Source organism: Oncorhynchus kisutch, linkage group LG28 (genome assembly GCF_002021735.2).
Source record: "Oncorhynchus kisutch isolate 150728-3 linkage group LG28, Okis_V2, whole genome shotgun sequence".
Lineage (NCBI taxonomy): Eukaryota > Metazoa > Chordata > Actinopteri > Salmoniformes > Salmonidae > Oncorhynchus > Oncorhynchus kisutch.
In genome coordinates, this window is record NC_034201.2 from 4,533,500 (window position 1) to 4,549,225 (window position 15,726).

The 15,726-nt window shown below is 42.6% G+C and overlaps 1 protein-coding gene across 2 annotated transcripts in view; it reads right to left on the minus strand.

Moving 5' to 3' along the window:
• The window catches only part of spns2 (SPNS lysolipid transporter 2, sphingosine-1-phosphate), a 145,564-nt gene that overhangs the window by 42,254 nt on the left and 87,584 nt on the right, over positions 1-15,726 (minus strand). For both annotated transcript variants that reach the window (XM_020465126.2, XM_020465127.2), the window contains exons 4-6: positions 12,708-12,859; positions 6,249-6,315; positions 82-224 (exon numbers count right to left, since the gene is read on the minus strand). In XM_020465126.2, the coding sequence (XP_020320715.1) occupies positions 82-224; positions 6,249-6,315; positions 12,708-12,859 (362 nt within the window). The remainder of the gene's footprint in view (positions 1-81; positions 225-6,248; positions 6,316-12,707; positions 12,860-15,726) is intronic.

Genomic DNA, 15,726 nt, shown 5'->3' on the forward strand with positions numbered 1-15,726 from the left:
CTGTCTCTCTCTCTCTCGCACTCTAAACCACATAGATAAGAAAAGGTACAGCAGATGAATGGAAGTTAACTGAGGTTTTACTTCTTGGCCAGGGCCTTCATGTCACAGAGCCAGGAGGTGCGATGTTTGATGCGCCCTCCTAGCTGGTCAGCATGCCCTCTTTTTGGCTCAGGCACGAAGAACAGGATAAGGGTCCCTGCTGTCATCCCCAGCACTGGAGATACCTATAGACACAACACAGTGGCTTATGTGGACAGGCATCCCATACTGAAACCTACAGACAGAACACGGTGGCTTATGAGGAAGTTACTGTGCCTGTAAGAATACCATATACATATAAAGGCACAGATACAGGATAGCTATGTAAGGAAATCTGGGAGGGATGTCTGGTACCTACTTTGCAATGTCAAAATAACAAGTGCTTTTATAAGTGCATGTTGAGTGACTGCAGAGCGGTTGCATTGTGTCTTGCGATATGCTTGGTGTCCTGTACAAGCCCTCTATGTCTGACAGTGTTTAGGAGAGGGAGTCTTTTTCCTCTCTGAGAGCTCAGTTCTTTGTGTGATATGTGCCGTTGCAGCTACTAGTCTCTCTGGCAAGCCTCTATTATCTCCATCATCTTTTATAAGACTCACTGCATTGAGCACACACACACACACACACAGACAGACAGACAGACGGACGGACGGAGGGAGAGCGAGAGACAAAGAGAGAGAGAGAGAGTGTGTTTGTGGGAGTTGTTTGTCATTAGGCTGGGTTGCCCACATGAAAGAGGTGAGAATACACACAGTACTCATGGAAGAAAAAACAATTCTGTCTGCCAGATTAAATCCACCGCAATATTTTTTACAACTTGTTGTAGAGGCACATCCGTATTCGGAACCAGCCGGCTGATGCAGTATGTGTGTGTGTTTGTGCGTGTCTGTGTGTGTGCGTACCTGCCTGTGTGCATGCCTGAGCACGAGAGCATGAGCATGTTTTCGTAGGATTTTTTCATGTTCTCCAAATATATAATATCTGCAGCAGTCTTACCGCATAATTCAGTATAGAGGACTGTATCACTGCCTACTGAGGTGTTAGCAGTAATAAAGACTTCCTCTGCTCTGTCACATGAGAGTATTCCATCTAATGCTATGATACATCCTCAGTACCACAGCCAGTCCTGTAGCACCTCAGTGGATCACATGAAGCAGTAAAGTACAAAACCAGACAGAATCTCAAATAACAGGTTGTTTTTCACAAGTTCACACTTGCACATTCTTGTCTTATTATCATATGATAATAATTAATTTAGATGAAAGCGGGGCCTTGTAAGTCACTATGGCCTCCGACCCTGATGCTATGCCAGTGGAATACCTTGCTGTAATCAAGAGGTCAAGGGTTAGGTTGCAGGTCCTAGTCGGTCTTTCCTGCCAAGAGTGTGAGGGTTGGGAGGGTTAGGCCCAGTGTATGAGGGTTAGCTGTCCTCACCACTACTCCTAAATCCTCTCTATCCATCAATCTTGAGGGTTAGAGGGTAACTATTCAGAAACTCTATCTCACTATAGTACTGTGCATACCTTAACTATACACCCCTTTCCTGCCCAGTATGTGAAGGTAAGGGGGTTAACTATTGAGCAAAGCCACTATCTATCTCTCACTCCCTGTTAGTTCTCTACCTTCTCTATATCCCCCTCCATCCATCCCTCCCTCCAACCCTCCAGGAAGGCAGCCAGTCCTGAGCAGCTCCGGGGAGTGGAAAACAAGCGGAAAGCGGTGCAAAGTGTTTTTTCCTCAAAGCAGGATATGGCTTCTGGTAAGAAAGGCTTTTCATGTGTTTGTTGTTTTTCTCTGTCCGAGCAATGGCGGACTGGAGGTGATTAATCATATTGTCTGTGTCTGTCTGTCTCTCTCGGTCTTGTTTTATTGGAGGGTCAGCATGACAACTTCGACTGGAACAATCCTCCTGTCCCTCCATCCCCACGACACTTAGTTTTCCAGACATGTTCCTACTCCCTCAAAGCAACGGGACACATGGATTTCCCGTTTACCCAAGGCAATAGAGCAATAGAAATATTTTATATGTTGGTGTTCTGGAAGGGATTGGAAATGCCCTCCTTAAAATTTCCGTATAACATTCAGTCCTTGGTGATTGTTTTCAATGTCAGACGACTTATACATGTTAATATGAGGAGGAGCTGTCACATAAGGACTTTAACTGGTCAGACTCATGGCAGAGGCCTCCTCCATGACTACTGGTATGGGCTGTTGTAGGATCTGTTAACTGTGCTATTGACTGTTAAAATGTTTTGGTAAGAGTCCTAAAAGTGTTTCAATTGATCTATGCAATAAAATGATGGGAATAGGAGTTCTAAGGCTCTAACAAACCTAACACAATAGTAAACCTTAGCGCTGGCGGTAGTATTATAGGTTTGGGGGTGTAGCTATTTTCAGAAACAGAATTATGGGCACAGTAGCTGGCGGTGGCACGAAAGGGCTGGGTGTTGATGAATAAACAAGTTGTGGGTGTGTCGAGGCTTGGCCCCTCACTGGCCAATCAGAACATAATCCATGGCTAAATATGTGGTTGCTTCAAGTTGTGTGTTTACAGTCTTTTATGTACTGCATTGTCATCAACTCCAATTCGAATGTTAGTCTATTATAGAATATTTACATTTTAGTAATGACATTTGAGTAATTTAGCAGATGCTCTTATCCATAGCGAGATACAGTTAGTGAATTAATCTTAAAATAGCTAGGTGAGACAACCACATATCACAGAAAGTTCTCCCTCAATCAAGAAGTTATCAGCAAAGTCAGTGCTTGTAGGAAAAGTCAAGAAAGTAGATGGCCCTAGCTAGCAAAAGACAGTACTAGACAAACTTGTTTTATAGTTATATCTCCTGGAGAGTGCAGGGGTCATCTAGCTACAGATTATAGTCTAGTTCGCTAAATAGCCTGCCCCATATTAGCTAAATATTATATGTTTTCAGTCCACATTGTTCTAATTGCATTGCTACAATATGGAAATACATTGTTAAACATACAGTGCATTGCATTCAGAAAGTATTCAGGCAAATAGCTTAGGCTACAAGCGGATTCAGCACCAAGGACAGCAATCCGGAATTCCCGTGATTTGACAGTTAGGTCCAACAGATGAAAGTTGAAGATGCAATATTTTTTTTATGATAAAGAAAAAATAATAAGCAGGCTATTGTAATAACTTGATGTTTCTAAACAGACTTCCTACAGTCACTGACACCTTTCATTCAATGGGCATCGCACATAGGCCTAATGAGTCCAAACTTTTCAGACGCTGTGTGGCCAAAAATAACGTCCAATATATAATATATATATAAAAATGGGAATGTCTGTTGACTGCTTTGCTGCTCATGATATTTATATTTGAGATTTTCCTGTGTTTTGATATGATATGATATGCATACAGTGGGGCAAAAAAAGTATTTAGTCAGCCACCAATTGTGCAAGTTCTCCCACTTAAAAAGATGAGAGAGGCCTGTAATTTTTATCATAGGTACACTTCAACTATGACAGACAAAATGAGAAAAAAAATCCAGAAAATCACATTGTATGATTTTTTATGAATTTATTTGCAAATTATGGTGGAAAATAAGTATTTGGTCACCTACAAACAAGCAAGATTTCTGGCTCTCACAGACCTGTAACTTCTTCTTTAAGAGGCTCCTCTGTCCTCCACTCGTTACCTGTATTAAAGGCACCTGTTTGAACTTGTTATCAGTATAAAAGACACCTGTCCACAACCTCAAACAGTCACACTCCAAACTCCACTATGGCCAAGACCAAAGAGCTGTCAAAGGACACCAGAAACAAAATTGTAGACCTGCACCAGGCTGGGAATACTGAATCTGCAATAGGTAAGCAGCTTGGTTTGAAGAAATCAACTGTGGGAGCAATTATTAGGAAATGGAAGACATACAAGACCACTGATAATCTCCCTCGATCTGGGGCTCCACGCAAGATCTCACCCCGTGGGGTGAAAATGATCACAAGAACAGTGAGCAAAAATCCCGGGAACCACACGGGGGGACCTAGTGAATGACCTGCAGAGAGCTGGGACCAAAGTAACAAAGCCTACCATCAGTAACACACTATGCCGCCAGGGACTCAAATCCTGCAGTGCCAGACGTGTCCCCCTGCTTAAGCCAGTACATGTCCAGGCCCGTCTGAAGTTTGCTAGAGAGCATTTGGATGATCCAGAAGAAGATTGGGAGAATGTCATATGGTCAGATGAAACCAAAATATAACTTTTTGGTAAAAACTCAACTCGTCGTGTTTGGAGGACAAAGAATGCTGAGTTGCATCCAAAGAACACCATACCTACTGTGAAGCATGGGGGTGGAAACATCATGCATTGGGGCTGTTTTTCTGCAAAGGGACCAGGACGACTGATCCGTGTAAAGGAAAGAATGAATGGGGCCATGTATCGTGAGATTTTGAGTGAAAACCTCCTTCCATCAGCAAGGGCATTGAAGATGAAACGTGGCTGGGTCTTTCAGCATGACAATGATCCCAAACACACCGCCCGGGCAACGAAGGAGTGGCTTCGTAAGAAGCATTTCAAGGTCCTGGAGTGGCCTAGCCAGTCTCCAGATCTCAACCCCATAGGAAAAGTGGGAGAACTTGCACAATTGGTGGCTGACTAAATACTTTTTTGCCCCACTGTATGCCAAGCGGAAACATAATTTCCTCTTTATGACATGGCTCATTAAGGCACATAATTCCAGTTAAATCCAACTAATTTATTCAGATTAATTACCTCATGTTGCTCAAATGAGTTTTTGATTTAACAGTATTCAGTTTGCTATTATTGGAGTTCCATAGGGTATTTGGTGGGCCAAATACTTGAAGCAAGTTTCTCTTTGTGGCAGGCCCCAATGCACCTCCTCCCTACAAAGAAACCACTAAGAAAGAGACTGTGGCCAGGTTAGAGAGACCCTGTTTTGTCATTAGAGTGGGATTTTATATGTCACTGGTAGGAAGGACCCCAGGGACCCAGAGGGTAATGGAACATTAACGTGTTTTCAGCCACTGAGATCGGGGTCAGGAGCTTCTATAAGCTTTGGGCTTTTGTCCCAAATGGCACCTTTTCCCCCATTAAGTGCACTACTTTTGACCAAAACCATATGGAACCTGGTCAAAAGTAGCACACTAAATAGGGACGAGGTTTCCATTTGGGACACACAACCTTGCACTACCATAAAAATCAACCCTCTCATTTTCTAGTGTCAACGTTGGTTGTCATCTTTCACTCATCCATTCAGGGTTTCATTAAGTCAAGCGATGCCTTATCAGGAGTAACCAAGATGGCCAAGGCAGATAAACAGAGGCATGATGTGTTTGTGTGAGTGAGTGGGTTTGTATACAGTATGTGCACGAGTGTATGTGCATTTCCTTAACCCCCTTCTCTGTCACTGATGTCACTAGTAAACCCCCTCACCCCTGCCCCATACTATAGGCTCCCTGCAGAAGTGGAGAGCCAGGAGAGGACATGACGATGATGATGCTGATGACAATAAGGAGGATAGTGAGGGATAATGTCATGATGATGATGCTCTTACCCTGCCCCATACTGCAAAACCCCATCTAGAGAAAACATGTTACATGCTTACCAGACCGCTCGCGCGCTTGCGTCCGTGTGCGCCATCACGTGTTGATTTTGTCCACTCACACCAGATGTGATCAGGAGACGCAGGTTGAAATATCAAAACAAACTCTGAACCAACTATATTAATTTGGGGACAAGTCTAAAAGCACTAAACATGTATGGCAATTCAGCTAGCTACCTTGCTGTTGCAAGCTAATTTGTCCTGGGATATAAATATTGGGTTGTTATTCTACCTGAAATGCACAAGGTCTACTCCGACAATCAATCCATAGATACAATTTTAAACTGAGTTTGTTTCTAGTAATCTCTCCTCCTTCTGGCTTTTTCTTCTTCTGACTTTATATGGCGGTTGGCAACCAACTTTAAGGTGCATTACAGCTACCAACTGGACTGGAGTGTGGACCTCAGTTCATCTTTCAATCACCCACGTGGGTATATGCTCCTAAAAACCAATGAGGAGATGGGAGAGGCGGGACTTGCAGCATGTCAAGTGTCACAAATTAGCACCTGGCCCGTTGACGCGCGCGAGCAGTGCAATGATTGAATAACATGAATGTGTACATTTATTTTGCAACACGAGCCAGGTCAGCATGCAAGGATTAGGTGATGATGGTGGTCTTACCCTCAATGCCCAGTGCCAGTCTCCTGCAGCCTCCTTTGCACTGGAGCCCAGGATGTAGCCTAGCCCGCTTGAGGAAACAAAGAGAAGGAGACAATAGTTAAGACATTTCTGCCTGGATAAAGAATAAGAACAATCCAATAAAACCAACCACAATCTACACTATAGCATTCAATAGACCTTTTCTTTCTTAGATTTTTGATCACGGTCTCTAACAAAACGGCTGAGTAGAGTCATAGAAATTCACGATTTACTCCAGAATGACCCACTAAGGTAGACAGATAGATAGCCCTTGCACTTGATAGCAGAGCAGGCATCCCCCAGTTGGATGGCACACAGAGAGACCGAGAGAGAGAGAATTCAAATAGGAATGAGTTTCAGAAGGAGCACAGCACACACACATTCTAAGATATTTGATTAATCCCAATGATGAAATGTCATACAACGTGCTCTTCCTGATGCACTTTTTCCCTACTTTTCCTGGCATTGTTATTTGTTTTGGCGGTTGTCTGTTGACTTGCCGGAGGTAAATTATTAACAAGCCCCCATGTTGGGAAGATGACCTCAGCCCCATGACTTGGTGAAAGGCTGTCTGAGTGGGGAAGTGTCTGACTTTCTGTCTGTCTGTCTGTCTGATTCTCTTTCTGACTCTGTCTCTCTCTCCGAGATGTCAGAAGTGGGGAAGTAGTCTGGAAAATCTAGACCTAGGCAACAGCAGTGACTACACTACACACTCATTAACGACTGCATATGGCTATGTTTTGGATGACGCTGCGAATGTTTATTGAATTGTTTTATTTCTGCCTTTTCTATTCCAGACATTCTGAAATTCACTAAAGCATCCCATGTATGTAACTTTAGTCTTTCATTTTTCAATTAATCTGGGATTAATGACGGACACTCTTGCTAACTTCGAAAAAGGAGAAAAAACAGACAGACAACTCCCCCAACATATAACAAGTTTGGGTAGGAGCGGCTTAAAATGTCCGTGGGATGATTTACGTTAGGTCAACAAGCTGATAAGGCAGTGATGTAGGAACGCTGGATATCCCAACTCCGCCATTTCCCTCTATGCCAAACTGACGTTGTTTACATACAGACGCGTTTTTTACATACAGACCACATTGGTACATTGCGGGAGTCAACCCATCTGTGTAGAGAGTTGTACTCTGCTGTTATGTCTGAACTGTCGATGGTCCCTCTAAGACACCTCTGAGGCTGTCCTCACTTCTGAGTCATCAGGATGTCTGCATTTGTCTTCCACGTGAGACACACTCACATACTGGGTGGAAAGGAAACATTCTTCTTGTGGTATGAATACATTCAGAACTGTGAATCAGAATCAGACTGTTGGATACTGTCACTAAGTGACCTAAAGCTCTGTTGTCTTTTGTTTCACTCTCAGCCTCTGTATATCATGTTTATTCTCTGTTAAGAGGCTTAATGAGTGTGTAGTGTTAGATTGGGTTTGGGTCCTTGATGTGGACGGGATATGATGCTGTCACTGATCAAAGCCCCAGTAGCTGCTTGTCTGTCACTGTGTGAGTGCGTACGTGCAGTTGTGTGTTTACAATGTGTGCAGCCAATTTCTCATGATGCCTTGTGTCTCTGAAATTGTCATTACTACAGAACACACAGACAGATAATACAAACGACATGCTATTATTCACTCAGTCACACCTTTGTCACTCTATTTATCAATGCTATCAGAGTCCAGTCTGGTTTCTGCATCGCTCATTAATCTAGGTGTTTTTCAAAGAAGGGCGTCCTTCTTTAACATACAGTACATGTCAATACAATGACAGTTAAGTAAAGTTGTCTGACTGAATTGATCTTTCATTAGTCAGCACCTCATGTGTGATTCCACCTGATGAATGTATTTACTTCATTGATTTGATCAACACATGTCATCAGGCAGAAGGTGTTCTGCCTGTTCTATCTGTTCCACAGTAGAATATTAACCATAACCACATGTTCTGAAGGAATTGACCCTAGATCAGATTAGATTACATCAAACCCCCTCTATTCCCGAGCTAAACCCTTCAATAGCAGATACGTGCGCGCACACACGCCAAACTAATCCCTTCAGTAGCAGATAACATCACCGTATTTCAAGGACAAAGACAGAGGGCTCACTTTTCGGCTGCCGGTAAAACCAGCGCAATTGTCAAAAGCACGCTTGTTTGCAATTTCGACCTGTTAAAATTGGCGCTCTTCTATTGTCAAACCCTAGCACCAGGATTGGTAATGTACTTGTTTTATAGGAGTGACAAATATCTGAGGTGCCAATTTCAGTATGCGCTGGTTGGGATATTTATGACCACCCGAAAGTTGGTCTTCGTGGTAACGCGGTTGGTTATCGGATGGAAACGGAAGCGCAGTCAATCCAATGTCAAACAAGAGAGATATGCTTTTTGTACCCATAAACCTATTTAGAAATTTAGAAACATATGTTCGTTTCATTTGATTGATTGTTTTTTTTTTCTGTCATGCCCAATGCATTTGCAAAGTAGTCAAGACTATCGATGAAGGGCTTGGCCTGTGAGACCGCTTTGAAATAAATCTTAAAAGATCAAGTTTGGCAGCAGCAAAACAGTGAGCGGACATCCTCTTGTTATTTATGTATGCTGTACATTATTTTAGCCATCTCCTGTTATTATATTGTAGGCTGTATGCCTATCATGGAAAGAGATGAGATAATCAAGTGACACTTACAGTATTTACTGTAGAAATATTTCAGTTATTTTCCTGTTATTATATTGTAGGCTGTATGCCTATCATGGAAAGAGATGAGATAATCAAGTGACACTTACAGTATTTACTGTAGAAATATTTCAGTTATTTTCCTGTTATTATATTGTAGGCTGTATGCCTATCATGGAAAGAGATGAGATAATCAAGTGACACTTACAGTATTTACTGTAGAAATATTTCAGTTATTTTCCTGTTATTATATTGTAGGCTGTATGCCTATCATGGAAAGAGATGAGATAATCAAGTGACACTTACAGTATTTACTGTAGAAATATTTCAGTTATTTCCCTGTTATTATATTGTAGGCTGTATGCCTATCATGGAAAGAGATGAGATAATCAAGTGACACTTACAGTATTTACTGTAGAAATATTTCAGTTATTCTCCTGTTATTATATTGTAGGCTGTATGCCTATCATGGAAAGAGATGAGATAATCAAGTGACACTTACAGTATTTACTGTAGAAATATTTCAGTTATTTTCCTGTAACAATTGCTTATTTTCCAATTCATTTGATTTAAAAACAAGCCCTTATAGTAAGCTACCCATACCTTACTATCACGAAAGCTGCTTCTACAGCAATGTGTCTGGTGTCATTCTTATCCTGACCATGCAATAGCCAAGTAGCCTATCCATAAAATGTTACAAAATGGTCTACTCTTGTGGCTTTTGCAGACATGCCTTTTGCATTATTCACAATTCACATAGGCCTACCTGCAGTGCATACTCCATTAGGCTTGTATCATTCCCATTTCTAAAGAGCGCTTCTTATCCGGTTAACAAAGACGAACATCGGCTATTAAAAATCACTCGTTACTGTAGCCTATGCTATTCAATAAACTGTAGTATTAATCCACAATGGACTAGCACAAAAACATTGATGACAACACAAAGATTGTCAATAACCTACAGAACTTGAGACAAACGCATACAGTATTAAGCCATGGAATGCCTTGATTGGGTAGTTAGTGGCCAAGCCCTAGTCACACCTACAACTTGCTTATTCATCAAAACCCAGCCCTTTCACGCCACCACCAGCTTTTGCGCTCATAATAACAGCTATGAAGATAGCTAATATATTTCTGTTATACCAACAAAACCTATAGCGTTTCTGTCAGCGCTTAGATTTACCATTGCGTTAGGTTTGATAAAATAGAGCCCAGAGGGTATAGAGAGGGAAGATAATCAATGAAGGCAAGACAGGGCTGTTCTGATTTACATGTTTAGATGGGGAGATTATCTGATAAAACAGCCAATAGGATCCTGATTAGCTGAAGTGGATGGCCCCTTCAGATGTCCATGTTTAGACCATTTTGTCCCCATTTCTCCAGCTTTGAAAAAAAGTACATTTAGTCCTAAGGATGATGAGTTACTGATGAAAGAAGGATGTTCCCTTGTTGTCAATATCTGATATCAATATCAACTATGTTTGAACCTATTGCTGTCTTATTGGAAGTGTGGGAAGTCTAAGTTTATACTGGTCTGGACATGTTGGTACCCCACTCGTCCCATAAAACCAGAATTGGGCATCTGCCATCTTTCTATTGTATCAGGCTCCTTGACTTGGGCGTCTCCCCCCGACCCAACATTCCATGTCACGCACACTTCTACTTCCTGTGTTCCCAGAGCTCCTTGGGCCAGGAGACTGTGTGTTGACGATTAAGACCATTAGGAGGGATAGATTGATGGATGGTCTGGAGCAGCCAACAAGGCCATACAATCGGGTTCTTATCAGCATATTAGGCTTTCAAAAGGTTATGAGAGATTCAATGGACCTCTCTGTCTGGAGGGGGTGCAGACTCACGCAAACATAGGTGCGCGCATACACGCACACAGAGGGACAGGACGGGGAACTAGGGGGGGGGGGAAACAGTCTACATTGTCGTGCTAAACTGATTAGTGCTCCAGAAATAACAGTGGAACAGGCTCAGGCAGTACATTGTATTTCCACTGAGTGACTGCTAGCTAGATCATTTTATCAGAGTCCACACAGAGAGTGTTTGGGAAGTTCCACACCACCACTAAAACTCATACAAGCATGAAAAATACTATCACCCCTCTAGCTCTGGGGAGGTAGGGTAGGACACCCAGGTTTTGTCACTAATGGCACCCTATGCTCTGGTCAAAAGTAGTGCACTATACAGGGAATAGGGTGCCATTTAGGACGCAGCCTCTTCATAGGCCAAGTCTATAGATTAGGCTATTATTGTTAACTTGAGGGGTTTTACTGAAGGGGGAACCCATTTCCTGTAAACCCTGAGGTCACTTCCTGGAAATGGTCACAACAACCCTGGTAAAGATAAACAGTCAGGGGGAGAGTACTATAGGATGTTTGTGGGGTCTTTACTGAGGCCCAACTCTTTCACCTCCTATTGTTTCTGTTGCCGAGCGATATCAAAAGGCTCAGCATACCAGAACTCCTCAGAGGAAACATTTATGTTCTTTCCTGTCTGTCTCTCCAACTGCATTCAATCTGCCATCGATACTATTAGTTGACTGCATGTAATGTCATATTGGAATTTCCATAATAAAGGATGATAGTGTTGCTGGCATTTGCTGGTTTCTCTTTCAAGCACTTCAATGACAGAGAAAGTTTAGCAACTGGGAACTTTTCCTATGAAATGTTGATGCAGAACTAACCGAACATTATATAGTAGTGGTATTATGTTAGCTACATTTGTATCTATCTTAAAATGCAGATTCATTGACACGATTATCACATCATATGAACTAATAGGGCGATGTAGGTAATGCTTCAGATGGACAAAAGTAAAATGATTGAAAGAACTGCAGCTAGATATAGCCTAGCAATGGCCTGGCTCTGTGCGACTCTGTGAGACTGCAGTGTGTTTCTCATTCACATAGCGTCTCTCTGTGTGTCTGACTGGAGCTGCTTCTGTGTGAGATGGGAACAAAACAGTGTCCTGCCGCATCATTCAGCCGCATCCCCAGCAGAGGTTTTGAAGCAGTGCACTGTGGGGACTCTCCACAGTAAATAAGCCTAAACCCTGGGTGCCGCTCTGCTCTGCACCATCCATCCATCCTTCCACCGACCGGGACCCCATTCATTTCTTAGCACTCCGCTGCTTTGTTTGTTTTCTTCCTCCTCTCCGTTTTCCAACTGAATGAACTGAAAATGCCAGAGCTTTGTGCTTAATAGCCCTTACTATCTAAAAAAAGACTCCCTCCATCCCTTCCCCTCTGAGAACGTCTCTCAGCTATTTCATAATCTCTTCTTTATTTAAATCTATCTCTTCTATTTCTTCCCTTGTTTGCCTGGGTGGGTTTTGTGTCTGTCTGGGTGGGTAGAGACAGACACAAAGAGGCAGACTGGCTAGATGGGGATGTCTGCTGACCTTCAGAGAGAAAGGATAATTTCACTGATAAACTTGCAGTCAAATTCTATTCGCTATGCCTTCCTCTCCTCGATTCCTTTCCCCTAAATGTCTGCAAGCTGACTGTCTGTCTCAGAGAGCTCAGCTATTGATATTCAGCATGCATTGGAATTCAAAGAAGGGGGAAAAGACAATGCCCAACTGACATATTCTACATTGAATAGAAAATATTCATTTCAAAGACAGACCATCATCACTATCACCATTCACCTCCATTTCCTGTGACAGGTGAGGCCATAGAGATGTTATTATCTCCATATTGTGACTATAATCTTATGTTTGGGGGGGGGCTTGTTCTAAGGGACCACTCACCTTCCCAGGGGGATAGCCAGGTAGAAGACAGAGAGCATCATGGTTCGGCTATTATTAGTGAAGAGGTCTCCGATGATTGTCGGAGAGATGGAGGAGTAGCTGGATTCACCTATCCCCACCAAGCCTCGGGACAGGACGAACAGCCAGTAATACTGCAGAGCGAAGAGAGCAGTACGAGATTAAGGAAAAATATACAGATCTATCTATACACAGATGTTGCTTTATAACGGAACATGGACCTAGAGAGAACATGACGTTTTGGGCTTCAATGTGCCTTAACCATAATTTACTCGGGGGTCCAGTGTACTGCTCTGACAATACAACATATCTTTCTTTTAATTTCTTATTTTTATGTTGTTATGTGCTGTGTCATGTTATGCTACACATTTTTTTAAAGGAAAATCAAACATTTTAGTCACAGAAGAACACCACTCGGATTTACTCCGAGCCACATCACAGAAGAACACAGCTCCATGTTGTCGTCGAATAGATTTGTTCCTCTCGTCCACACTTCCCTTTTCCCCCTGAATGCTTACTCAGCAGTGTAGCATGTTCATAAATCTGTCCGTGTTGCTGTTAAAATCCCGCTTACCAAACAAAGAGAACATCAACAAGATATAGAGGGTGGTGATATGGGCTTTAGAGGCTCTGGAACAACCCTGAATTCCTTAAAAAGGTACCGACACTGTGCCAAAATTATATTAAATTAGAAAGACACCTGTGCTATTTTTCAGGGTCACTAAAATGTGGGAGCTAACCTTTGCCCTCGGTTAGCTGTTTTATAGTAGGCAGAGACAGGAAGACAGAATAACACCCTCCTTTTCCCTCTAAACCACCTGGTAACGTTGATATAACCACCTATAACGTTGATATAAATAGCCATCTGACAAGTTGTTATAAATGTTCCTGTAGTCACATCCTTTAGTGACGCTCCATGATAGAAATAAGAGTCGTCCAACACAGACTATCTCCCCTGAGAGACTTTCATATAATTCCTATGACTCTCTTTCTGTTTTTATCCTCCTCTCTGTCTCACTCGTCCTCTCTCTCTCTCTTTATTTTTCACTCACACATTCTATCCTTGCTTTATCCTCCCTAGCTACACATAATGGGTCCAGTAAGAGGGGATGTATGGGTATAGTATGGTTATTAACACTGGTGATGGGAGAATATGCTCAGAGGGGATCCCAGATGATGACATTAGTGTCTGATGCAGCGTGGAGAGAAAGATTGGAGAAAGAGAGAGAAGAGGAGAGGGGGAAAGAGAGAGGAGGGAGAGGGGGAAAGAGAGAGGAGGGAGAGGGGGAAAGAGAGAGGAGGGAGAGGGGGATGGGTGTAGAAGGAGAAGGAGAGAGAAAGGTGGATAAAGAGACAATTATGGATAGAAATGGAAAGAGAAAGAAATGCAGGGAGAGAGAAATGCAGGGAGAGAGAAAGAGAGTGAGAGAAAAATGGGTTGGGGTGACAATGGATTGGGGAGAGACCGTGTTTTATCAGAAATTTCAAATTTGGTTCCACTTTCTGCGGAGCGCTCCGGTACCTGTCAGTATTCTGACACAGAGACATGCTGTGAAAGCATCAGTCCACTTGGCACAGCCTGTCTACCCTGTCTGTCTCTCTTGTTATTGTGTCCTGTATTCAGCCAGTCAAATTTGCTCGCACATCCTGTCAATGATGTCAAGACCAGCACCTGTGAAATGTCACCGACTGCGATATCTTTACACTGACTGACTGGAGGCTTTTCTGCCACAACACTGGAATCTCCCTAGCAACAAGAACCACAACTCAATATATAAATATCAAGAAAATAAAGCTATTATCAGAAAGGTAATGCTGTTATTTCTGTCAAATAATGCATCTAAGTAGAGTACACAGCAATGGTGTAACGGCAGATCTCCTCTTCATCCGAAGAGGAGTAAGGATCGGTCCAAGATGCAGCGTGGTAAGTGTCCATAATGTTTTTAATAAAGACAAATGAACATTCGAACAAAAACAATAAACGATAACGTGAAATCTACAAAAACCGAAACAGTACCGTGTGGCGACAAACACACACACGGAAACAAACACCCACAAACCAACAGTGAAACCCAGGCTACCTAAGTATGATTCTCAATCAGACAACTAACTACACTTGCCTCTGATTGAGAACCATACTAGGCTGAACATAAAAACCAACATAGAAAAACAAACAGACTGCCCACCCCAACTCACGCCCTGACCATACTAAATAAAGACAAAACAAAGGAAATAAAGGTCAGAACGTGACAAAAGGAGAAGAAAATACCAGAAATGTCAGCAAGCGTGAGGGGGTAAAAGGAGGGAAGGGGTGGAGGACGTTCTTTTTATGCTTGATAGAAGAGGTCTATAGCATCGTGCCCTACATTATACACCCACATTCCATTAGCACTTATTCCCCTCTCTATAGCATCGTGCCCTACATTATACACCCACATTCCATTAGCACTTATTCCCCTCTCTATAGCATCGTGCCCTACATTATACACCCACATTCCATTAGCACTTATTCCCCTCTCTATAGCATCGTGCCCTACATTATACACCCACATTCCATTAGCACTTATTCCCCTCTCTATAGCATCGTGCCCTACATTATACACCCACATTCCATTATCACTTATTCCCCTCTCTATAGCATCGTGCCCTACATTATACACCCACATTCCATTAGCACTTATTCCCCTCTCTATAGCATCGTGCCCTACATTATACACCCACATTCCATTAGCACTTATTCCCCTCTCTATAGCATCGTGCCCTACATTATACACCCACATTCCATTAGCACTTATTCCCCTCTCTATAGCATCGTGCCCTACATTATACACCCACATTCCATTAGCACTTATTCCCCTCTCTATAGCATCGTGCCCTACATTATACACCCACATTCCATTAGCACTTATCCCCCTCTCTATAGCATCGTGCCCTACATTATACACCCACATTCCATTAGCACTTATTCCCCTCTCTATAGCATCGTGCCCTACATTATACA